The 27,374-nt window shown below is 41.4% G+C and overlaps 1 protein-coding gene across 8 annotated transcripts in view; it reads left to right on the forward strand.

Annotated features, from left to right (window-relative positions):
- WDR72 (WD repeat domain 72) overlaps positions 1 to 27,374 on the forward strand; it is a 218,622-nt gene that overhangs the window by 96,715 nt on the left and 94,533 nt on the right. For all 8 annotated transcript variants that reach the window (XR_012153995.1, XM_073303832.1, XM_073303831.1 and 5 more), the window contains one exon: positions 12,959 to 13,145. Coding sequence is in view for 7 of the 8 variants with exons in the window: in XM_073303832.1 (XP_073159933.1) it covers positions 12,959 to 13,145 (187 nt within the window). In the remaining variant the exon portion in view is untranslated. The remainder of the gene's footprint in view (positions 1 to 12,958; positions 13,146 to 27,374) is intronic.

Genomic DNA, 27,374 nt, shown 5'->3' on the forward strand with positions numbered 1-27,374 from the left:
CTGAAGAGGTCAAGGGCTCAGCCTAACTCTGGCAGGCTTCACAAGGGGAAATGAGGCAACTCAGGAAGGGATCACCTGGGACTAATTAACTGAGTAGCTGGGAGGCAGATAATTAGACAGGGAAGAACTTGGGCATAACCATAGAATCATAGAATATCAGGGTTGGAAGGGACCTCAGTAGGTCATCTACTCCAACCCCCTGCTCAAAGCAGGACCAATCCCCAACTAAATCATCCCAGCCAGGGCTTTGTCAAGCCTGATCTTAAAAACTTCTAAGGAAGGAGATTCCACCACCTCCCTCGGTAACGCATTTCAGTGCTTCACCACCCTCCTAGTGAAAAAGTTTTTCCTAATATCCAACCTAAACCACCCCCACTGCAACTTGAGACCATTATTTCTTGTTCTGTCATCTGCTACCCCTGAGAACAGTCTAGATCCATCCTCTTTGGAACTCCCTTTCAGGTAGTTGAAAGCAGCTATCAAATCCCCCCTCATTCTTCTCTTCCGCAGACTAAACAATCCCAGTTCCCTCAGCCTCTCCTCATAAGTCATGTGTTCCAGTCCCCTAATCATTTTTGTTGCCCTCCGCTGGACGTTTTTCAATTTTTCCACATCCTTCTTGTAGTGTGGGGCCCAAAACTGGACACAATACTCCAGATGAGGCCTCACCAATGTCGAATAGAGGGGAACGATCACATCCCTTGATCTGCTGGCAATGCCCCTACTTATACATCCCAAAATGCCATTGGCCTTCTTGGCAACAAGGGCACACTGTTGACTCATATCCAGCTTCTCGTCCACTGTAACCCCTAGGTCCTTTTCTGCAGAACTGCTGCCTAGCCATTTGGTCCCTAGTCTGTAGCGGTGCATGGGATTCTTCCGTCCTAAGTGCAGGACTCTGCACTTGTCCTTGTTGAACCTCATCAGATTTCTTTTGGCCCAATCCTCTAATTTGTCTAGGGCCCTCTGTATCCTATCCCTACCCTCCAGCATATCTACCTCTCCTCCCAGTTTAGTGTCATCTGCAAACTTCCTGAGGGTGCAATCCACACCATCCTCCAGATCATTTATGAAGATATTGAACAAAACTGGCCCGATGACCGACCCTTGGGGCACTCCATTTGATACCGGCTGCCAACTAGACATTCAGCCATTGATCACTACCCGTTGAGCCTGACAATCTAGCCAACTTTCTATCCACTTTATAGTCCATTCATCCAGCCCATACTTCTTTAACTTGCTGGCAAGAATACCGTGGGAGACCGTGTCAAAAGCTTTGCTAAAGTCAAGGAACAATAATAAAAGGAACCTATTCCCAGTGGCTAGAGAACAGAGGTTCCTGTGAAGAGGAACTGTCCCTAGAATGTAGAAAGAGGAAGTTCCTAAAGGGAGGTCTTCTCGGGGGGGACCTGGTAAGAGGCTCACCAGGGAAGGAAACCAAAGTATAATACTCCTAGGTGGCAGAGACTCCAAAGTGGAGGATCTATGAATGCCAAGCCTCAGTGAAGCCTGGTCCCTATGGAAGGAGTTCACCAGGTAGTAACAGAAGCTCAGATCAGGGGAATTATATGCTTTTCCAAGGAAGGGTTGTTGTGGTTTGATCTCTGTAGGGACCTTAATCCAAGAGGAGAGACCCTTCCTCAGCTGAAGACAAGAGGCCCTGGTTCCAGAAGATGGTCCCAGGCAAAGAGGGCCTCTTTGGTAAGGGGCCTGGACATAAGTGGGGTTCATGGACTAAAGTTAACTCAGCCCCTTCCTCTCCAGCTAGAGATGCTGGGGTGGCAGCCTAGTTGTACAACATTCCATCTTTGGATTAAATAAACTGGACCCCTGAGGTGCACCATAGAAAGTACATTTGGAAAGTTTGCTGATGATGCCAAGCTGGGAGGGGTTGCAAGCCCTTTGGAGGACAGGATTAGAATTCAAAATGATCTTGACAAACTGGAGAAATGTTCTGAATTAAATAGGATGAAATTCAATGAGGACAAATGCAAAGCACTACACTTACGAAGGAATAGTCAATTGCATAAATAAAAAATGGGAAATGACTGTATGGGAAGGAGTACTGCAGAAAAGAGCCTGGGGGTTATAGTGAATCAGAAACTAAATATGAGTCAACAATGGAATATTGTTGCAAAAAGTCAAACATCATTCCGGGATGTAATAGAGGAGTGTTGTAAGCAAGACACGAGAAGTAATTCTTCTCCTCTACTTAGCACTAGTAAGGCCTCAGCGGGAGTATTGTGTCAAGTTCTGGGCACCACACTTTGGGAAAGATGTGAAAAAATTGTCAAAAGTCCAGAGGAGAGCAACAAAAATGATTAAACGTCTTAAAAACATGATCTATGCGGAAAGATTGAAAAAACTATGTGTGTTTTGTCTGGAAATGAGAAAACTAAAGGGGGATATAATACGTCTTCAAGTACACAAAAGGTAATTATAAAGAGGAGATTGACAAATTGTTCTTCTTAACCACTGAGGATAGGACAAGGAGCAATGGGCTTAAATTGTGGCAAGGGAGATTTAGGTTGAACATTAGGAAAAGCTTCCTGTCAGGGTGGTTAAGCACTGGACCAAAACACCTAGGGAGGTTGTGGAGTCTCCGTCATTGGAGGTTTTTAAGAACAAGTTAGACAAACACCTGTCAGGGATGGTCTAGACAATACTTCATCCTGCCTCAGTCCAGGGGACTGAACTAGAAGACCACTCGAGGTCCCTTCCGGTCCTGTGATTATTAATACTTATCAATATGTGTTATTAATATCATTACCCATAACTGGAAAAGGAAATCTTGTCTCTTGTAGAAAGAAAAAAATTAAAGAGGGAAAAGCAAACAATCCTTATATTAAAAAAATAGTAGTTGGCAGCGTTTTCAGATTGGCTCAACACATAGCAAGGCATATGTTGTGGTCAGCTCACGCCACACTTTGAGGGGGTGCAGCCACTCAGCTATGCTTTATGCAAAACTGCTTGTCACACAAACCGTCTTGCATGTATATTGCTGCAAAATATTTGTTTAAATTAGCATCCATCTTCCTTTAACAATATGTGCTTTTAACCACCTACGATCCAGAGTCATTTGCATCTGCATGTCTCCTCCACACCATTAAGTTCAATTCAGGGGGCCTAAAGAATCTTCTTATGAGGCTATAGAAACATATCTTTCCAATGTCTGTCTTTGGATTCCATCCCACACCAATCTTTAAATACACTCTTCATCACATGGAGTTTTTAGATCAAGAGTGGTATCTTTCTAGACAATTTACTCCATCTAGTTCAACCACAAGTTATTGGGCTGGATGCAGAAACCAGTAGGAGAAATTCTCTTACTTGTGTTATGCAGAGGTTAAGATTAGTTGATCATAATGGTCCCTTCTGGCCTTAAAGTCTATGAAATCTATGAAATATACATAAGCGATGTTGGATTTATTGAATCCCACTAGGGGAAACTGAGGTAGAGGTAGAGATATAATTGCGCTGCTGCACCAAGCTTCTAGGGGTGAGCCCCCCCCATCACAATGTCATACTGACATTAGATACATAGTGGATCCTGCATTGTGATCTGGGTCATTTGGTGTTCAGGAGTATGAGTTTGAGGTTTGCAACACTGCATCCACAAGAGAGTTGGCTCCGAAGGAGTCCAGTATCTGTTATAAACTTATTCCTTGTCTGTTTTACTCTGTTGCTGAATTTCTTGTAATAGTATGTAGCCATATATTGCATTTCAAATGGCATGTGTATCAATGAGAAGAATACCACTTTACAGCTGAGAAAGTATTCATGGGACAGTAGAAATAATACTCTGTACCGTTCTGTTAGCCATAATAGATAGCAGTAGTGTCTGCAAATGTGCACATCCAAGTGAAGTCAACACTTCCTCTTGTACACTCCTGATGTTCCTCAGTTATTAAGGATTATTAATTCTCTTTCTCTGTCCTATCATCTTCCACATTATTAGTTCAACATTCCCCCAAAGCCAAGGTTTTCTCTCTTTTGAATCCTTTCGATGAAAAGTCAAATATAATATAGGAGGTCAGTGTCAGTAGCTGCAGTTGTCAGGTGAGAGCCACATAATAGCACTCTCACCTGCTCAGCCTCTGAAACATTTTGATCTCTTGCATTTGGGGATTGGAAGACATATATCCAGGAAGTTTGTGGTCTCTCCATTTGTACTTTCCAACTTATAGAGTGGAAGCTGAATCAAAACCATGACTGATCTTAGGAACATGGACACATATGAGTGGATTTAGCATCCTAACATCCAAAAAAGATCTCCCGGTAGCCTGCCTACTTCAGCAAGACAATCAGACTTCTGCTTCATTATTGAGGCAAAAGGCCCTGTTCAGCCATTTGCAGCAGGTTTCCTTAGTTCTCAGATATGCCCAGAGGTCTTTGTGGCAGCTGCAGCTGTGTTTGTAAGCAGATACTGTGTCAGTCAGTACAAAGCATTTTGGCGGGTATGCGGAAGTCAGAGGCACCCACTAAATGTGACTGAGAATTGACAAAGACACCTGTTAAGAGGTGCTGCAACTATGGTCAAAAACCTTCAGATCTGTAGAGTGGTTTGGGACGCATCTGTCAGAGTGACCAGCTGCCTACTCAACCCATGCCTCAGATCTCCCTTTATTAATGCTTCGGCCATGAGCCTGTGCTTCCTGAAGTGAAGGGGTTAACAGAGCTAGCCTACCAGCAATAAAGCATGAATGAGAGTTGGTTTAATAGCTGATGACATGAGGCCCCTACTGCCAATATCACAAATGATTACAATATTCACAGCAGTTTGGCTACACACAGAGAGAAAGTTGAAGAGCAAAGCTTGCTTAACACTGTGTTCAAATGATGACAAAATTCAAGCAGAGTTAATGTTTTCAGAGTCCATTGTACATGGCAAGAATTACAGCTTTACTTTTGTATTTTTAAAATGTTTATTTAATTTGAGACGGGTTTTCTTTTTACACTAATATTGCATAGGTACATGCCTTTCTATCTCACATCATTTTAAAGGAAATTTTATTTGGTCTTTTTCTACCACTTGGCTCATTGCTCTTTCAAATGAAATGTAACACCCTCTTGCCACATTGTCCTAACATATATATTCCCTCACTCTTCTCGTGTACTGGACTATCCACCCTATAGCATTTAGTATAGGAAATAGTTGTTTTGCTATTCTTGTCTGCTAATATTTCATACTAAAAGTAGTTTATTTCCCTCTTTATCTGCTCAATGAGTATGGGATTGTATTTTTATTTTAATGCATTAATTTATATTGTAGTTGTTATGCAGGATCTAGTTAGAAATCTGAACAATAAAAACCAGCATTCCAAAGAACAGTTCCCTCCCCGCAGGTCAGTCAGTCCATAGTGCAATTAAACTATGTTGTTCCTGTTGCTGACTGTTAGCAGGAAGAAAGATATATTCAAGGATTTCTGCTGAGAATCCTTTTTTTTTTTTTTTTTTTTTTAAATTATCTCCCTATTCTCCCTGGCTCCTTAGCTTTGAAATGTTAAATGCTCAAGTCTGTCCTCCCCGTTCCTTCATTTGGAATTTCAAATACTCTCGTTGAGTCATTTCAAATGGAAAAATGCAGTTCTCCCCACTACCTGGTTCTCCCTGTCCTGTTCCCAGGTCTTTCAAAATCTTCTTGTGTGACATTAGTCCTTATGAAAGATGCCAGACTGACATCCCTGGAGACTATCTATCCTTTATCTATCCACAGAACAGTTACAATATTGGCAAGCTTCCCCACACAATGCTCCTCAATTCCTGACCTGGAGGGACCTTATAGCTATAGGAAAGAGGCTAGCTCAGTCTTTGTATTCTCCCTTCCCATCCAGTTCTTGGTCTCTCTGCGAAGACTGCCATTTAGCGTAACTGTGGTAGCGCCTTATACATGATGATATTATTAGTCAGCGGTCCCACTCACATTGCGTGAAGTGCACCTACATAAAGTTTTGCAGTGTTGGAGCCAAAAGAAGTACATCGAGGCGCTGGTCATGTGGCATATAGCACACAAGCAGACTCCTGTGCCTGCACAGAGTCCCACTGAAGTGAGCAGAGCTCTGTGTGGGTTCAACAGCCCGCCTGCACACTACACATTGCAGGAGCAGGGCCTTGATATGTTTACCTGTCTACCAGGAAATGGACAGAACTCCACGAAACTCCCTATCTCCCTATCAATAAACTGACTACCCTAACACTGGGCAATCCATTCCCTTTGCAATTTTAGAGTTTATTTATAAAGTTATTATTTTGTTAATCATACTAGTCCAAGTATCTTTTAGTTTCCTTTCTGTATTCCCAGTTGTTCTGGTCTAGCTGGATTAAGAATGCATATTGTAAATTGTTGATTTGTTGCTATGTGGTGTGTCTGACATTAGCAGATTTCCTATGTTTTCTTAATGTTTGAACGGGTGTTAGATATATTTGAGCAATCTTAACTGTTATACAATGTAGTGTCTATGCGTTGGAATAAACAGAGCCTCTTGTCTGGATAATAGTAATAAAATAAATTTATATTCACACTATACTATGACATTTTATACGTAATCTTTCTATGTGTGTATTATTATATTTTTTAAAACAAAGTTGTTTTTTGTGTTTCCCAGTAGTCCTCAATCCCAAAAAGTGTTTCTAGAATCTTTGTTGTTAAAATTTAGGACCTGATTTTGAGGGCTCCACACCCCAGTGGCTAACTGGTGCATGTTTTGGAGCACTTAGGAACCTAAGTACTGTAAAGCTATAAAATGTGCCTACAGTTATTTGGGCCTGTAAAATTGTGCCTAGTTATTAGCCAGAGGGTTCCCTTTGCACACAGTCCACATACAGTCTGTTCTGTGGGTTGGAGAGGCTCTAGGTAAAATCTCCCAAGCATGTTAAGAAGAACATGGTTTAGCACAGTGCAGCTTTTTGTGGCTAGTGGTTCCCTCCACCTTCCCACGCCTCCGTCCCCTCTCCTGTTTCAGTGGGATGATGGTTGCCAATGTCTCTGACTATAAAAAACATCAAACCAGACAGCGTAGATATTGCAATTGTAGGATTTATAGAGAGTTGCCAACCCTCTCAGATTGACCTGGAGTCTCCCGGAATTGATCTCCCGGTGGCTACTGAAACCAATCTGGGAGATTTTAATATGCTACTATAAATCTGGTTGGCAGCGCAGTGGGGCTAATGCAGGCTCCCTATCTGCCCTGGCTCCGCAAGGCTCCCAGAAGTGACTGGCACGTCCCTCTGACTCCTAGGCGCAGGGGCGGCCAGAGGTTCTCTGCACACTGCCTCTACCCCGAGCACCAAAACCGCAGCTCCCATTGGCCGGGAACTGTAACCAGTGGGAACTGTGGGGGTGGTGCCTGCAGGCAGGGGCAGCGCGCAGAGTTGCCTGGCCGCCCATGAGCCTAGCTTGACATGCTGGTTGCTTCCGAGAGCTGCCTGAGGTAAGTAGTGCCCAGCTGGAGCCTGCACCCCTCTCCCCCACCCGCACCCCAACCCCCTTCCCTAGCCCCTCACCCCCCACACACCCAAACTTCCTCCCAGAGCCTGCACCTCAGACCCCCTCCTGCACCCCAACCCCCTGCCCTAGGCTCAGTCCGGAGCCCCCTCCCACACTCCAAAGCCCTCGGCCCCAACCCAAAGCCCCCACCCCCTCCCACATGCCAGCACCCTGGCAAGGGTGTTTGGGTTTGTGCGATTAGACAGTTAGCAACCCTCCTACATAGCCCCTTCGTTCCCCTCCACAATCGTTTGGTGGCATGGAATGAGAGCAGCAGGTACATGGTTTCTACTTCTCTGGAGTTTATTGCCTGACAAGTATGGAAGCAGCTTCTTATGCTCTCTTTCCTTGGTCCAGTCCTAACAAAGACAATAATAGCCATTCAAAGTAATTGCTAAATTGTGGAAAGACTTCACTTTTCTTGCTGAACCGTTGTGTAGTGTTGCTGGTGGGGGTCCTGATCATCAGACCGTTGCCTTCTCTGCTTTGGTATCCATATTTATTTGCTGAAAAAATACCACCTATGCTCTGTGAGACCTCCTCAGAACACAATTATTTCTAATGACCATGTCACCATGAAGATATTGCCATAGGTTCCCACCCACTATTCAATGTTAAAAGCAGCTAATATTTGCAACAGTGCTTGCGAAAGTACAGAAATTGTCCCGTTGCTAGTTTGGGCAGACACATTAGTAGTAACAGAATTCATCCACAATAACAAAAATGGAGTCTAGATGGATATGTAGTAGAAATTAGCATATAGGTAATAAAGAGATACTGGTGGAAAGCTGTGATGAGGGTCTATTGGTAGAAACAGGTGAAGCTCTTGAAGGGAAATTTTGAATTCCCTGACAAAGTTAGAAGAGATATTCATGTTGTTGGGAAATGTCCAGAGAGGGGGCATAGCTGAAGATGTGAAACCACACAGAGTGATGCCGAAATGTGTATTCAACAAAGTGATAGACAAGCTGCATGCAGAGATTTACAAGTGCCTTCACAATATCATGTTGTGCCATTTTGCTACACTTTTTATTCTATTCTAAGATGTTAGAGGAAATTACACATTACAAAATACCCCTTGGCCATTGTACACAGTAGTGATTCAGGCAATGAATATCTGATCCAGACTTGTGACAGATTCTTAGCAGATCAGAAAACCATGAAAAGCAGATAATTTTATAGGCTGTATGCACTGTGTCTTATCAACACAAGGAACATGTTTTTCTACAAACTACCCACAGCTCTTGTAAGAACCCCTGTCAATTTTTTATTTTCTGCCAGAAGCAGTCATAGAACAATGACAGCATCTTTGTGTTTGCTTCTGCTTCTTAAAGAGTCTGGATTTATTTCAGGATCCAGCTGCAGGGGTTTGGATCCGAAATGCCCAAAGTTCAGCATTGTTTAGATCTGTGGCTTTCATTTTGGTTCATGTCTAATCCAAATCTCCATTTTTGTTGTTGTTTCTCTACAACATAAGGAAAGTTCCTGCAAAAAAACCAACACTTTTTAATAAATAGTTGGAGTGTTTGTGTTTTGACAAAACACAAAAGAGCTAGATTCGCTCCTTTGAGTTTACTCAGTTCACTCCTACACTGTGGGCTCCTGATAGAAGTACATCTGTCCAGAGTATGGATTTAGTGCAGTCAAAAAGGTGAGCAAGAGCAGCCTGGGAGCAAGCAGGGCTAGACTGTAGGGTGATGTGCTGACTCTGCATCTGTTCCAATCAGTCTCCAGTGACCTAGCTCTTACCTAGCACTAGCCTAAATTCATAGCTGGCCTCCTCTAAAGAGGTGTGTGTATACACGAATGTCTCTCAGCTCTACAGTCCTGAAGCCTTAACATCCTTGTTGCTCTGCAGGCAATTTCCTGCCCTGAAGAATGAATGACTTTGTGTAATACTTAATTCCTGTAAATTGAAAAACAAAACAAAACAAAAAAGACATTCCGTTCTGTAGATGATATGGAATTTTAAAGTTCCAGTAATGTGGGGGGAGAGAGAGAGAGAGCACAAATCCTACCTGTGGACTGAGTAAAGAGACTGCAAGGGTTTAACAAATATTTTCATTGTATCATTCATTATGAATGATCTCAAAGATATTTTACAAACTGGATGGGCCAGATCCTGTCCCCCTTTGTGCTGCTTCTATAAAGCAAAGAGGATGGAAAGCTGACTAACAGCTGACTGGGGATTCCCTTTGGATAGAGGAATTCCCAAATGATTAAAGCTGGCATTGCCAGCTCCACATCATATGTTCCTGGCCCCCATGCGTAATATAGTAGGTTTGTTGAGTGAATGGAAAGAGTGCCTTGAGATTTGGCAACCTGTGGCCAGAAGAATGGTTAGAGTAGTTCTAAGGCTGCTCCATACTGCATCGGAGGGGACCTGGCCCCTTGCTATCTCCAGATTTGGGGAATTGCAACGGTGATGTAATGCCTCCTTTGCTTCCTTCCTATCATGTCTTGCACTGAGCACAGCACAGCCAGACCCAAGGATCTGTCTTTACATGTATACCATGCAACACTGACATGCAACCACCTATAGGATGCAGGGCAGCAGTCAACCAATACAAAGGTTCGTGTACTACAGTTGAAGAAAGAGACATTTTAGAAAACAACTCCTGAGAAAAGCCCTCTTCTCATTAAAAGAGCTATGAAATTTTTAATCTCCCAGTAGAGAAGATAGGGTGTGGGGTTTAAGGTGTCATCCAAAATCATGTGGAAATTTAACACATTAAAATATGTGAAAACATGTCAAGCCTTAAACACACAAAAGCAATTAACTGTTGTGTGTTGAATCTCAGCCAATTTATACCTTGATGTTGAAACATCTATGCTTTCCAGCCAGTGAGTCTCAGAGCATTGGGTGTATTTTTAAACCATTCTGTGGTACCTAGGCACAAGGCTGAAGGAGTACTACAAAAGCTTTAGCAGAATTCCCATGCTGTAATAGATTTAATTCAAAAAGTTCAGCCTTATTAATTCAAAATAGATTTTCTGTGTTTAATTCATATTGAAATGCAGTGACACCACCAAGCAAGGGCAGAAATAATCAACTGCCAGAACATACTGCTGAACTCACGTTGTAGGCCAATCGTAATTCCAGCAGATATGTAACCTTTCCCTTAGCGTAACGGGAGTTCTGTGGAGTGCTTTCTTCTCCTTCCTTTTGAAAAAGAATATAGCACCAGCCTGGCTGAGGTGCAGCTGCAGGCATATGATACCAGTGCTAATAGCAAAACATTAATCCAAGTTGCATTAAACAACTGGAATTCTAAGAAGGCAGAGCCAAATCATGAAGTCCTTATGCAGTCATTACTCATTGCTGCCCACAGCATGTAAGAAATTGGAGAATTTTCACACAATCATAAAAAGAAAAGGAGGACTTGTGGCACCTTAGAGACTAACCAATTTATTTGAGCATGAGCTTTCGTGAGCTACAGCTCACTTCATCAGATGTTTACCGTGGAAACTGCAGCAGACTTTATATACACACAGAAATCATGAAACAATACCTCCTCCCACCCCACTGTCCTGCTGGTAATAGCTTATCTAAAGTGATCAACAGGTGGGCCATTTCCAGCACAAATCCAGGTTTTCTCACCCTCCACCCCCCCACACAAATTCACTCTCCTGCTGGTGCTAGCCCATCCAAAGTGACAACTCTTTACATAATCAAGTCGGGCTATTTCCGACACAATCATACCGAGTCAGATCCCCAGCTGGTGTAAATTTGGCAAGTTTTATTGAAGTCAATGAAGCTATGCCGATTTACGCGAGCTAAAAATCTGACCCACAATCTCTAGTTTACTAATTTACTGGAGCTTTTAGTTTATAGTAAATATAAGCGGGGGAATAGTCCCGCTATTGTGGGGAACCTTACTGGCTTCTGCACTATCCCGGTGAAGTGGGCTAGCAAAAGGATCTGAGTCCTCGCTCCCACTTCCTTTACCCAGTGGCCTCCCTGCCCTTGAGGACTCCTCTTCTACTCTCCTGTCTGGCAGAGTCCGCGTAACCCCAACAAGGCTGGGCCCAGGATTCCTGGGGTGCTCAACCCCCAACCCTGCTGTGGTCACCTAGGACAGGGGCTAGGGTGTCCCCACTCCGGGGTACTCTCTCTGCACTGGGCACTTCTCTGACCCAATGACCGTTACATACAATTTAAAGCAAATGCAAGTTATTTAATCAACAATTAATTTTAAAAAGAATAAGGAAAAATGGGAAAGGTTAAAGGAAACACATCACCCTGCTCTGTGGCAGGGAACATCACAAACAGTGTCTCTGGAACGTCAGGGCAGTTCACAGCCTGTTCCTTGTAAGTCCCAGGCCTTCTTCTCAGGTCCTGGCTGTGCTGCAGGGATGCTGTGGGTTGGACGCTTGCTCTGGTGGTGGCCACACGCTCTCAGGCTCTAAGTGGTAGGACCCTTCTTCCCAGTGTCGCCCTCGCCCTGTTGGGGTTATGATCCAAGCCTGGCCTGCAGAGCCCCTTGGCTGAGGCGTCTCCCTGTGCTGGGCCCACTGCCCAGGGTCCCCCTCGCTCTCCCCAGCTGCTCACTGCACCCAGTTCCAGACTGCTCCAGCCCCAGCTCCACCACTCTGTCTCAGCACTGCTGCTGCTCTGCCTCCAGCTCCCTGGGCTGCTTCTTTGGCCCCTCTGGCTCTGATTGCTCCAGCTCTGCTCCCAGGACAGGTCTGCTCTGCAGGATGCTTCTGTGACTCTGCTTCCTGGGCTACTTTTCTGGCCCCTCTGGCTCTGGTTGCTGCAGCTCTGCTCCCAGGGCAAGTCTGCTCTCTCTGGGCTGTGCCTCTAGCTTTGGGGCTGCAGCTCTGCTCCCCGGACAGGGTCTGCTCTCTCTGGGCTGCTTTTCTGGTCCCTCTGGATCTGGCACAGCTCTGCTCCCCAGCTTAGCTTGGGCCCCTGCTTTCTCCTTAGCTCAGCCCCACTCTGTCTAACCCAGGCAAATCCAGCTCACACGGAGGACGGGACCTCCCTGGCCTCCTGACTCTCTGATTAGCCTGCCTACCCTGTCATTCAGGCTGACCTGGAGCATTGGCCTCTCCCCATTGTTCCCGGGGGCTGTCAGTCTCAGGGACCTGTTTCCCCATCGACCCTTCCCTCTTTTTAGTACTGGGAGCTAGCAACTAAAACACCCCCACTGAATGTTAGTAAGGGGGCAACAGTCCCCTTACATAAAGCTAGTGAAAATTAAAAACTCGTGCTGTACGATAGTCATCATTGACAACAGATACCACCCAGCTACTATCCAGTTAACTGTTATTTCTTAATCTAGGTATGGGAAGGAAAGAGGTGGTATCTCATTTATCACTAGGTGGCAACTATTGGCAAATGTTGACTTTCGAATGACAACTATTAAAGCTGTCTTAAATTGTGTTTCTAATATCAGCATTTGAAAAAAAACATGTAAATAATTAAAAATACAAATATCTTCTACTAATAATCTACATCCATGACAGATTATTGAGGTGATACAAGCAGCGCTACTGGCAGAAGTACAAAGGAGTATGAAAACCTTGAAAAAGACATCAATCAGCAATCAACCAGTGACCATGGTAGACAATGGAAATGGTGAGGTGCAGACACTGGCAAAAAATGAGCAGACAGAGCAGATGGCAAAATGCATTAAAAACATTCCCTTACCGAGTAAGTGCAAAATTTATTGGCATATTCTTTCATCACAACTTTTTCTCGTACTTAAAACATGTTAAGAATATGAGTTCATAATATATTATTTTGCTACAAGACAAGCCAAGTGCCCTGTTTCTGACCTACCAGCCTATCAATTTTCTCATACAATTGTCAGGTATTCAAAGGACATCCACATTCTATTATTATTATTATTATATTTAAGTAATGAACATTAAAGAAGAAAGGGTGAGGACTGTTTTGTTAAAATGGTTTTAATAGTTAATATGATTGAAAACAAACAAAGCAAGTATGTTTGGAGATGAAATCAGTGTATTACAAATTTGAAATGAAGAGATTTTAAAATTTATCTTTTTTCATTGAAAATAGGCTTATACTATACTAAAAAATTAATTGCTTAAACTTTATAACTTTGTAATGTGATATGGAATCTTTTCTTTTTTTAGCACTAGAGCCTGTACAATAAGCAATCAAATGAATTTTACAGTTGGATCATATCATTTTACAACAAACTTAATCGTCTTAACTTTATAATGGTGCTAATGTTTATGGTAGGAAAAGATTGAATCTGAATTTATGTTATGAAGTGATATCCATTTTTTAGCCCATTAGCTGAGTCTTAAAATTAAATGACCTAAATTTTAGATCTAATCTTATTAGTGAGACTTCTCTGAGGAAGCTAATTTATAATCTCATTGAGTGTGTGTTTCTGTCATGAAAATTTGTTACCAATCTACTTGTTCCAGGACACTAAAAATGATCAGTGATGCATGTTTCAGGCCACAAAGAAAAATTACATCTTCCATAACTTGGACTGTTGTATTAATACAAAAATGCTAAAGCTTTGAATAATTTTCACTTATGAAGTTATATTTTGCTTACACTGGAAATCTTTTTGATCATTTTATCCTGAAGAGGTTGGGGACAGAATAATTTATGAAAGTCCCAGCCCCAAAGTTCAGGTCCGGATTTGGATCCAAACTTCCTTAGAATCTGGGGTTTAGACTTGGTCCGTTACAGAGAGGCTATCTGGGAATTTTAGACCTGCATTGAGACATCTGCAAATTCAAGAATGTTCAGAAGTTGGACTTTAGATCAAGTCCTTGTCTATTTTAGCAGGTGGAAATACACTTCTATTATATAAATTGTAACAGAAAAGTTCATTACAAAATTTAGTTGTCTTTTTCACTAATTAAGGTGGAGTCATAATGATAATTCTTAGGGCCTAAAGCCCAGATTTTAAAGGTGTATATAGATGTTTCTTTGCTCAGCATCTGAGTGCTTACGTCTCATTTTCAAAAGGGATTTAGGCATTTAGATATCTAAATCCCACAATCAATGACATTTAGGCTCCTAAGTGCCTAAATCACTTTTGAAAATGAGATTTTTGAAAATGAACCACCTTAATACCTCTAAAAATCTGGACCTAAGTCACACCAAGACGTAACTTAAATGGACAAATCGTGTCAAGAACAAATTGTGTCAAACCAACCTCATAGCTTTCTTTGACAGGGTAACCAGTCTTGTGGCTAGGGGGGAAATGGTAGTTGTGGTACATCTTGACGTAGTAAGGCTTTTGATACTGTCTTGCATGACCCTCTCATAAACAAACTAGGAAAATACAACCTAGATGGAGCTACTATAAGGTGGGTGCATAACTGGCTGGAAAATCGTTCCCAGAGAGTGGTTATCAGTGGTTCACAGGCATGCTGAAAGGGCATAACAAGTGGGGTCCCACAGGGGTCAGTTCTGGGTCCGGTTCTGTTCAATATCTTCATCAGGGATTTAGATAATGGGGGTCATAGTGGACCACAAGCTAAATATGAGTCAACAGTGTAACGCTGTTGCAAAAAAAGCAAACATCATTCTGGGATGTATTAGCATGAGTATTGTAAGCAAGACATGAGAAGTAATTCTTCTGCTCTACTCTGTGCTGATTAGGCCTCAACTGGAGTATTGTGTCCAGTTCTGGGCTCCACATTTCAGGAAGAATGTGGACAAATTGGAGAAAGTCCAGAGAAGAACAACAAAAACAATTAAAAGTCTAGAAAACATGACCTATGAAGGAAGACTGAAAAAATTGGGTTTATTTAGTCTGGAGAAGAGAAGACTGAGACAGGACATGATAACAGTTTTCAAGTGAATAAAAGGTTGTTACAAGGAGGAGGGAGAAAAATTGTTCTTCTTAACCTCTGAGGATAGGACTAGAAACAATGAGCTTAACTTGCAGCAAGGGCGGTTTAGGTTGGACTTTAGGAAAAACTTCCTAACTGTCAGAGTGGTTCAGCACTGGAATAAATTGCCTAGGCAGGTGATGGAATCTCCATCATTGGGTATTTTTAGAGCAGGTTGGACAAACACCTGCCAGGAATGGTCTAGATATTACTTAGTCCTTTCTTGAGTGCAGTGGACTAGACTAGATGACCTCTCGAGGTCCCTTCCAGTTTTATGATTCTATGGAGTTACTCTGAATTTACGCTGGTATAACTGAGTAGAATTTGGCCCATGGCATGTTTGGTTGGTTATGACTATATTTTGTTTTTAACCATGTTACATGCAGGTTAGTCAACAAAACTCAGTTGAGGAACTAATTAACTAAAATTTTGGAAGGACATAAACAATTACATATGTTAATGAGCATAGTATTTATATTTACTGTATATTGGATGGGATATAGTCTTTTTTCACAAGTATAGACTGTGTGCAGGTATTATGCTGAATAAAAGGATATGGTATGAAATAATATCAATTTTGCAGCCATTTTAAAGTATTGTGGAGTAACTGTGAACACACAAAGGAAGGGGGAGAGCTGTTTGAAGTTATACATTATAACAGTATACAACATATCAACCTACTGTTCGTTCTCTTTTTCCATTTAGACTTGTGCTAATTGTATTATATTGGCATAATATGCATGTAGCACAAATATATTTCCAATAGTCAGCAAGGCAGCCAGGCTGTGTATACATTATAAAACTAACTGGTTTTCTGTATGATACACTCTCCTGCCAAAGGTTTTTCTTCAAATATTATTTCAACAGATCTTTTAGAACATATGGGCTAGCCAGTGATGTTGCTAGAAGTTTATTAAACTGATCTAAGAGTAAGTCTACATGCTGTATAAATTCCATTTTTAACCATCCATTTGATAAAGCACTTCTTCTCACTTCTCATTTTATGGATTGTAGTGTAGTTTTCAGGTTGTATGACATCAAGGTAAGTGCTAAATATTGTCTCGGGTCTTTAACCCATAATTCAAGGTTAAGAAAATGCACTGTGAAGCAAGTATATGAGTCTTAGCTGCCACAATCATTGTATTGTGTTTTTGGTTTATTGTGATTAACAACAAAGGTCCAAATCCTGAAATATTTAACCTGTTTTTACTCAGCAGACGCTCACTAAAGTCAGTTGAGCCTTTTTTTTAAAGGCTAATATATGAGTTTAGGATTTGAACAGAGGTTCGTATTATCTTTTAAAATTATAGTTTATTATATAGGCTGAAAGATTTGTCTCCTGAACTTTGTGGATACAAATGATAACATTTAGACATCTAGCTATTTATTACACTTATTAATTAATTAGAAATGTCATCACTTTTGCCTGCAATTAAATGCAGGCACAGTTATTTGTTGCTTGGGCAAAGAAGGCATGTAACATATTGTTTTGAAAAATAATTCTGAAGAATTAATAAAAGAAGTGATTCCAGTAATGCACCCCAGGGAAGGAGATAGCTGGTCTTTTTCTCTGCCAGAACCCAATAGGTTTTGAGTGTGTGTGTGTGTGTATGTGTTGTTGTTGCCTTATCAAAAGGACTCTCCATCCCTAAATGGCCATGAGAAAAGAACATGAAAACAGGGATAACACTTTCTTATGTTATTCAGTTGGGGCCTGATCCAAAACCTGTTGAAATTAGCTGGAATCTTTCCACTGATTTTGATGGGCTTTGGCTCAGTCCTTTAGTAAAGCAGGGGTCTTCTCATAAGTTTTCTTACATGTCTCAGACTTCTGTAACCAAAGATGTATTTTTAGTTTTAAGCCTTCTAGCCTCTTTCCTAAATGAAGTGAAAGAATCCTAGAGTCATTTCTCAAGCAGATCTCCACTGTGGTACTGTATTGCTCTGCCAGGTCAGTCAAGGGTAATAGCTCTAAAAAGTTGTCAGATAGTTTAGCGTTTCTCCTGTGAGGCCATGGGTAAGTCTTGTAGCCTTTGTGACTCCATTCCCCATCTGTAAAATGGGATAATAGTAATTCTCTACCTCACAGGAGTATTATGATGGTAGATACATTAAAGATTGTGGGGTATTCAGTATTGTGGGGTATTCAGCAATGGGGGGGACTGATATAAACAGATAGATATGTCATGTTGTTCTAAAAAATGTTAATAATTGATGAAATGATGCAAATATTGAAGAAGTGCAGTGTGATGTTAAATGGTAGTATGGGCTTTATTCCTAAAAATTTAACATTATTATTGACTGACTTCATTTTACTCTATGTCTCTGTGGCAGAGAAGGCTATAATTTAATAGTTAGTGAATGCTTTAAATATGCAAAAATGCATATAAATCACACTATAAAGGTTAGCTTGCAATAATTTCTGCTTTTGTAGTCTGAAATTCCTGATTTAAGAAAGTGTTAATGGTTCAAGCTTTCAAATGTATTTAAAAGCTGTTTGCTATAACATTGTTTGCATGTGGTTTGAATCTCTTCCCGCCTCCCTCCCCCCTGGCCTTAGATAGAAAAATTGGTCCTTGGTGAAATGAAGAGTTTGCGGGTAAACATATCATTATGAAATTAATAGTGGTTTTGAATTTTAAAGTTGCTTAAACTGCTGTTTAATAAAAATTAAACAGATACACAAACCTTGTAAATAATCATCTTTATTACATAAATAATCTTCAAAGACTTTCATCTACACAATATACTAATATAGCAATATGTTTTCTTAAAACAGAGAATCATATTCAGACAGTAATGGTATATCAATGAAAAGCACCACATAAAAGCTTCTATTCAACAGAAAAGTTCAGTGGCCTTCTGCAGCAGAAGGTCTGAGAACAGACTTCTACTGCCTGCTGTGTTTTTCAGAAGGAAACCTGTCCGGTTGTGGAAACCATTTATGATATACTTTATGCACTCCTCCCTGGGAAAGCCATTCTCTGACAAGGTCTTTATCTGTAGCAGATGAATCCCCGCTACCCCCTGTGAAGTCTTGCTGCCTGATTAAGAAGGTGCGGATAGTGTGTGGGGTGGAGGGGTGGCTGTGGAATTCTTTATTGAAGATCCTTCTGGTTGTCAGCCAGGTATCTGTTCACATTTGGCCAAATACCCCTCTGTGGCTTTTTGTTGTTTTTTTAATACCCAGGTTCAAATTCTGCTCTGACTTAAGCCCTATTTGTGCCCATTAACTTCACTGGGATTGCATGGGTTTTAAATCAGAACTTGGCCTTGTTCTGTTGATTTGCTGAGGGTATCATCTGCATATTGTTATTTGTATTAATGTAATGTGTATGGATGGGTAAAGTATTCTTGCAGAACGCTAAACTCTGATGATATTTGAACATTCTTCTCTCAGGAATCAAGCTATCCTTAGATGCAGCATCTGCACCACACTCCCCCACGTTTAGATAACCCCCCACACACACACATTTGCCCTTGAGGCTGATTGTTCCAAGTCTGGGTCCTGGTCTGTGCTCATTCCATAAGCAATATACTTTTCCTGAATCCTTTTCTCTGTGTTGGCTGAGTTCCAGACTCAGCAAAAAGATGTACATTGACCAAAATCTGGGCTGTCGTGAGCGTACTGGTGTGCAGCTATTGCATGATAGAGCATTTGAAATAGACAAAGAAAGAGACAGCTATCAGTGCCACTCTCTCTGCAACTTGTGCTATTTTCCAGTCATTTGCCTGCTGACCATTTGTACAAGCAATGATAAAGTCAATGAGGAGGGAGAAAAATTAGACGATGACTTGCGCTAAGGAGAGAATGAGACGAGATTCAAGAGGAGAGATAGTGGGCAGGACAGACACTGAAAGACCCAAGAAATAGTGGGAAGAAGAGGGAATTGTACATGAAACATGGCAATGTAGGCATGTGCAAAACATCACTTGTCTGCTAATGTTAAACTTAATCAGCAAATTGGTCATTGCCAAAATCTCAAAGATAGGATTTTGAACCATTTTCTGATATGAAGAAAGTAGGAGCAATAGGATGGGATAAGTAAGTGGGAGAGGAAAGGAGGAAGTCTTACAGACTGCAGAACTTTGGATTGAAATACAGTAGAAAAGATAAACCAGTAAAAGCAAAGGTACTAAGAGTCCATGTCCCCCCAAAACATAGGCTTTTGAGGATCATCAGTATGAGATGCTTACTCTTTAGAACATATTTAAATCGCACAAAAGAATAAAAAGAAAACAAATGGCTGGTAGAGACTAAAATGGGACTGACGAGTGCTTTTCAGTTCTGATAAAGTTTCTAAAGGAACAGCAAGCAACGAGAGAAGGGTTTGTGTTTTGTTCTTGTTTTTCCTATTTGTGAAACTGACAAGAAGACAAATTTCACTTTTTGCCTTTTTATATGTAAATATTTCTGCAAGGCCCAAGCTATGTCCTATAGAAACAGCTTTAAAGATTTCATTGCCTTAGAGCAACTATTAGTCCTCATTGCTCCTTTCTCAAAGTAGTTCCATTTTTCAAGAGAATTGAGATTGATTATCTTCATGTTGGCATATGAAGATCTACAGTATATTGTCATCCCATCTCCCAGGTGTGTGCATTGAGAAAGGCAGATGAGAATGTGGAGGCAACAGCTTTATGAGCAGCAGCATGAATGAATAGCACTGAGGCAGTGCTAAAGCCCATTCTTCATTAACCCAAGTGTCTCCCCAGCCTTACTCAATGGGGTGGGTGCTGCTTTGTGTCAAAATGCTGTTTACAGAATGCACAGAGCAAAAAGTCTGGTTCTTGTCAAAGCAAAAGACTCCTCATTATATAATGCTGAAATATGAATTGGTGCAACACTGCCAAGAGCAGGTGTGTGTTGTAAAATAAATAAATAAATGATGATAATATGAATAATTCTTTGCATTTCTAGAGCTCCTTTTACCCACTGCATGCATCCGATGAAGTGAGCTGTAGCTCTCGAAAGCTTATGCTCAAATAAGTTTGTTAGTCTCTAAGGTGCCACAAGTACTCCTTTTCTTTTTGCGGATACAGACTGACATGGCTGCTACTCTGAAGCCTGTCATTATGCAAGGCACTGAATTTAGCCGTATGGAGTGGAAATCTGTCAACTTCATGAAAAAAACTCGTACAGATACAGACAGACATCATCTTCCTTTCCAAATGCAAACAGATGGACATCATACCAAAAGGACTGAAGGTAAAATATCCATTACAATCTACATACCACACAGACTATGCTGACAGCTTGTGCCACACACTCTCAAAAAAACTGTGGAACCACCTGATCAACATCCTCTACAGCAAACAGGGAAAGATTAAAAATGAGCTCTCAAAACTGGATACTCTCATAAAAAAACAACCTTCCACACAAACTTCCTCGTGGCTGGACTTTACAAAAACTAGACAAGCCATTTACAACACACGCTTTGCTTCTCTACAAAAGAAAAAGGACACTAAACTATCTAAACTACTACATGCCACAAGGGGCCACAACAGTGGTTCCCTTAACCCACCCAGCAATATTGTTAATCTATCCAACTATACTCTTAGCCCAGCAGAAGAATCTGTCCTATCTCGGGGCCTCTCCTTCTGCCCCCCCCCACCCCCACGAACATGATACAGTTCTGTGGTGACCTAGAATCCTATTTTCGACATCTCCGACTCAAGAAATATTTCCAACACACCTCTGAACAACATACTAACCCACAGAGACCTTCCTACCAACAGTACAAAAAGAAGGATTCTGGGTGGACTGCTCCTGAAGGTCGAAACAACAGACTGGACTTCTACATAGAGTGTTTCTGCCGACGTGCACGGGCTGAAATTGTGGAAAAGCAGCATCACTTGCTCCATAACCTCAGCCATGCAGAACACAATGCCATCCACAGCCTCAGAAACAACTCTGACATCATAATCAAAAAGGCTGACAAAGGAGGTACTGTCGTCATCATGAATAGGTCGGAATATGAACAAGAGGCTGCTAGACAGCTCTCCAACACCACTTTCTACAAGCCATTACCCTCTGATCCCACTGAGGGTTACCAAAAGAAACTACACCATCTGCTCAAGAAACTCCCTGAAAAAGCACAAGAACAAATCCACACATACATACCCCTGGAACCCCGACCTGGGATATTCTGTCGGCTACCCAAGATCCATAAACCTGGGAATCTTGGACGCCCCATCATCTCAGGCATTGGCACCCTGACAGCAGGATTGTCTGGCTAAGTAGACTCCCTCCTCAGGCCCTACGCTACCAGCACTCCCAGCTATCTTCGAGACACCACTGACTTCCTGAGGAAACTGCACTCCATCGGTGATCTTCCTGAAAACACCACCCTGGCCACTATGGATGTAGAAGCCCTCTACACCAACATTCCACACAAAGGTGGACTACAAGCCGTCAGGAACAGTATCCCCGATAATGTCACGGCAAACCTGGTGGCTGAACTTTGTGACTTTGTCCTCACCCATAACTATTTCACATTTGGGGACAATGTATACCTTCAAATCAGCGGCACTGCTATGGGTTCCCGCATGGCCCTACAGTATGCCAACATTTGTATGGCTGACTTAGAACAACGCTTCCTCAGCTCTCGTCCCTTAATGCCCCTACTCTACTTGCGCTACATTGATGACATCTTCATCATCTGGACTCATGGAAAAGAAGCCCTTGAGGAATTCCACCATGATTTCAACAATTTCCATCCCACCATCAACCTCAGCCTGGACCAGTCCACACAAGAGATCCACTTCCTGAACACTACAGTGCTAATAATCGATGGTCACATAAATACCACCCTATACTGGAAACCTACTGACCGCTATTCCTACCTGCATGCCTCCAGCTTTCATCCAGACCACACCACACGATCCATTGTCTACAGCCAAGCTCTACGATACAACCGCATTTGCTCCAATCCCGCAGACAGAGACAAACACCTACAAGATCTCTATCAAGTGTTCTTACAACTACAATACCCACCTGCTGATGTGAAGAAATAGATTGACAGAGCCAGAAAAGTACCCAGAAGTTACCTACTACAGGATAGGCCCAACAAAGAAAATAACAGAACGCTACTAGCCATCACCTTCAGCCCCCAACTAAAACCTCTCCAATGCATCATCAAGGATCTACAACCTATCTTGAAGGACGACCCATCACTCTCACAGATCTTGGGAGACAGGCCAGTCCTTGCTTACAGACTGCCCCCCAACCTGAAGCAAATACTCACCAGCAACCACACACCACACAACAAAAACACTAACCCAGGGAACCTATCCTTGCAACAAAGCCCGTTGCCAACTGTGTTCACATATCTATTCAGGGACACCATCATAGGGCCTAATCACATCAGCCACACTATCAGAGGCTCGTTCACCCGCACATCTACCAATGTGATAATGGCATCATGTGCCAGCAATGCCCCTCTGCCATGTACATTGGCCAAACTGGACAGTGTCTACGTAAAAGAATAAATGGACACGAATCAGATGTCAAGAATTATAACATTCAAAAAGTCGTAGAACACTTCAATCTCTTTGGGCACTCGATTACAGACCTAAAAGTGGCAATTCTTCAACAGTAAAACTTCAAAAACAGACTCCAACGTGAGACTGCTGAATTGGAATTAATTTGCAAACTGGATACAATTAACTTAGGCTTGAATAGAGACTGGGAGTGGATGTGTCATTACACAAAATAAAACTATTTCCCCATGTTTATTCCCCCCCCCCCCACTGTTCCTCACACGTTCTTGTCAACTGCTGGAAATGGCCCACCTTGATTATCACTATAAAAGGTTCCCTTCCCCCCCCCCCCCCCGCCCCGCTCTCCTGCTGGTAATAGCTCACCTTACCTGATCACTCTTGTTCCAGTGTGTATGGCAACACCTATTGTTTCATGTTCTCTGTGTATATAAAATCTCCCCACTGTATTTTCCACTGCATGCGTCCGATGAAGTGAGCTGTAGCTCACGAAAGCTTATGCTCAAATAAATTTGTTAATCTCTAAGGTGCCACAAGTATTCCTTTTCTTTTCACCCAAGGGTATCACAAAATTTACCAAATGAAATGATGCGTTAAGCCTCCCAACATCCCTGTGAACAGGAGATTAACAGTGTGTAGTGCACAGGACCCCCTAACCACAATGTCAAAACGGTCCCCTTGTCATTCCCTGACCCTAACCACTCTTGAAATGTCCATCCAAACCAATGCAACTCCTGAGCCAGCTGTTATCATCTCTGGCATTCCAGATGGACTGGCTTCTGGGTCCCTCCTCTCCTCTTTCTCCATTCTTTATCTTGCATCTGGGCTCTCGCTCATCCCCAGCAAACAGTTCCTCTTTTCCCAGTCCCATGTCCCTGTAATCTCACCTTCCTTCCTCCTGCTTCCAGTCCTCCATTTTGCCTCTTATTCCTAGCTTTCTCCAGAGGCCATCTCCACTCCCAGTCCATACAGTATGTTCCTGTCTTCCACGCTTTTCTCTATTCCAGACGTTGTTGCTTGTTCTCATGCTGGGGAAGGGCCCTAAAGTCCTGAATATTTACGCTGCTTTGCTCTTCAAAACTGTCTGGTTCAGTCACCTCAAAGCCTTTTGGTTCTCTCAGAGAGCAGATGTCACTTCCACTGGTTACTCAGCAGGTGAATGGTGATAGTGAGTAGCTGCAGAGGCTCTGAGCAATGGAGACTTTGGGAGAGGAAGGAGGTACAATGATAAATGTCTGTAGCAATGGACTTGTGGACCAGACCTTAGGGTCTTGGGGCACAGTCCCTGTATTCCTGTAATTGCTGGGGCTCTGATTCTCCCTGGCCCTTGGGGAAGGCGGGTAAAGAGGAGCAGGGAAGGCATGCTCTCTCCTTGTGCCCTTTTCCCCTCTCCCATGCCAGGATGGGAACTGACTGATCAGAACAATGAGATAAGACAAGGAGCAAGACTTCAGATGGGGAAATGAGAACAACACTAGGTGGGGGCAAGATTATTCAGGGCCTTGGAAATGAAGTTGGTGAGATTGAATTTATTGGGAGACATCAAGTCAATGATCAGAATCAAAATTAGGAAAATAGGGTTAGAGTGGTGGGAGAGGAACATGACACTAAATATAGGATGAACAGGAGAGATGAGAATAGAAGGGTACCATATTCAAGATGAAAGACAAAGGCATGGAATAGGACTTCAGTACTTAGGACAGTGAGAAAACAGTGAATTTTGGTTCTACTTCAAAAGTAAGTATGGGGAAGGAGATGATAGGAGAGCCAGGGATTACACTGAGGTTGAGAAACCTTGGGATAGGAAGGATAGTAAAGTTACCAGGATGGTAAAGTTGTCAATGCTAATAGAGGAGAAATGCAGAGAAGAGGAATTAGGGGAAAAGATAAATTCCATTTTAGAGAAATTGAGCCTAGATAATGGTAAGATGTCCAAGAAGAAAAGCAGCTGGAAATGTGAGGCTGCGCAAAGAGTGGAGAAATCAGAGGTAGGAAGCATGTTTAAAGATTATGCACATAGAAATTGTTTTAGAATCCATCAGGGAAAATAAAGTCAAAGTGAAAAAGTATAGAAGAAGATGATGTTTTTTCCGGGTGTATTCAGAATTTTGGCCCTGATCGTGCTTCCATGGAAATCAAGAGCAAACTCTCATTTATTTCTACAGCTGGTTAGAAAAAATTAGCAGTTTTCAGTTGGAAAATGTAGTTCTGTCAAAATTGTAATGTTTCATAAAATTATGTTAATTTTCCCAGAATTTTGTTTTGGAGTAAAAAACAAGGGAATAAATTACAACAGTGTTGAAACATCCCATTTCAATATTTTTAGAATGAAGCTTTTTGATTTTTCTAAAATGGCCTTTAAAAAATTACATCACATAAAGAGTCAAATTGAAACTAAACACTTTGATTTGGTCAGTCAGAAATGTTTCAACTGCACTGAAATTAATTTTTTTTTAAATTTTCATTTGTATAGAATTTCAGATTTTTTTTTTTTTGGTTTGTTCTGAATTGGAAAGAAATAGTCTGCAAAATGGAATTTCTACTCCCCACCCAACTCTGTTGATTTAATTACAAGCAGCAATGCACTCTGCAGAAACAGAATGACATGCACACAGTTAAAGACCATGTTTTGAAAATGTGGCCCCTTATACATGTTCATGTATAATAGAATAATTTCAAAATACTGTAGGCATTTTTTTTTACTTCTCAGAGTCAAGCCATTGTTTTTTGTTTTGTTCTAAATCTTGACATTGACAATTATTATCTGATGGACAACATCACAAAGAGCTATTAGAAATGATTGCATAATCCACATCAACATATCACCACTGTTAAGGAGAATGGTATTCATTCATGTTTTATTTTATATCCCTGCAACAGCAAACCAATGAGTTAAGCATTCTGTTTGATGAATGGAGTTTGAATATAAGCCACTGACAGCAATTTGCTTTGTCCTGTACTGAATATGCATTAAAATGAGTATATTTTATAGTAGTTTCATATTACAAATATTTCCAGTAAAAGAATACAAATCAATTTTATTTTTTAGTATCTAACCTGTGGCTTAACTCTGCCACTATATCATCTCATATATATTCAATTAAAATTGTACTTTGATCCAATATTCTTTAATATTAGTGGTCAGCTATTAAAGGAAGCAAGCTTGAAGACCCAATTGTTAAACTATAGCTTATTTCATTCCTTGCTCCATATATTTTACCAGAGAAGTCCTTAATGTAACAGAAATCAGATTTGGTGTGTATTTGTAACAGAAATCAGATTGTACAGGCGCCACCTCAGACTTCTCCAAAACATTAGAAGAGATAGGATTCCACCAGGACATACTTCAAGAAAACAGTAAGGCAGCCATACATTTTAAATACAGCTGAATAGTATTTGTTGTTGCAGAAGGCTTTTATCTGCAGCAGCTTAATAACCTTGGCAGATTTTGGGAGCTGTTTTTACATCATTCTATGAAAAAATATACATAGTGTTTGTGTATATGTATCTCTAGCTGTCTGCATCAATAATTAAAGTGTAACAAAGTAATGAGCAAATTATAAAGTATTAATTATTATGTTATGTTCTGTCAGGTCAACTTTATCATTCATCAGTCATAATTGCACTCATTTTATTTATTAAAAGATGTATGGTTCCTGATGGTGTGTGTATGTACAATTCAGTTTTATAACAAATAGGGTTCCATTTTTATTTTAAATTATAAAACATTTTTATTATCCCCAGTTGTGTATTGCCCCAGATGAATAAGAGATTGATAAATGAGATAAAGATGATTATTTCTGGAAGTCCCACCAAACCTCAGTGTCACAGGAAATGGTGATGTACCGAAAAGGATGTTAATACCTAAATCTTTACCCTTCCGTGGTCTGACCTAACCTCTTCCACCCTCTGATCCCAGCTTTATCTAGGGAAGGAAACCAATAGAATTTGATGTATGGCCCAGATACCTGAAACCAATGACTAATAAGTAGTGCCACCACTAGAAATTGTAAAGAAACATAGCTAAGATTGTGAAAAATCTAACTCGTAAACAGAAAGAGATGCTTAAAGCTATACATACAAAGAGACACATAAAAGAAGTGGATATATGCAAATCTAAGAACCAAAAAAAACCCCAACAACTCCCAAATATTGCAGTTGGAGGGGAGCCTTACCCATATCCCTCTGCTTTCCTCAAAGCTCACCTTACCTACGGAGGGAGACAAAAAAAAAAAAATCTATGGCCCAGACCCCTAAACCAGGGCCTGATAAGTAGTACGACCCCTAGAAATTATAAAGAACTAAAGCCAAAATGCAAGGGAGAGAGATGTTTTTAAATATATGCAGTGAGATGTGTTACAGGAAAAATGATCTAATGTGAACTAAAGAGCCCCAGTACATTTTAATTAGAGAGGGTCCTGACCCAAGCCTCTGGCCTCCCCTAGTCCATCCTCGCTTAGGGCAGGAAACCAGTATGATTTAGTACGTGGCCGAGAACCCCTAAGCCAGAAGCTTGAGAAGTAGAGCCACCCCTAGAATGATTAAATACAGCTAA

Source organism: Lepidochelys kempii, chromosome 10, assembly GCF_965140265.1.
Source record: "Lepidochelys kempii isolate rLepKem1 chromosome 10, rLepKem1.hap2, whole genome shotgun sequence".
Taxonomy (NCBI): Eukaryota; Metazoa; Chordata; order Testudines; family Cheloniidae; genus Lepidochelys; species Lepidochelys kempii.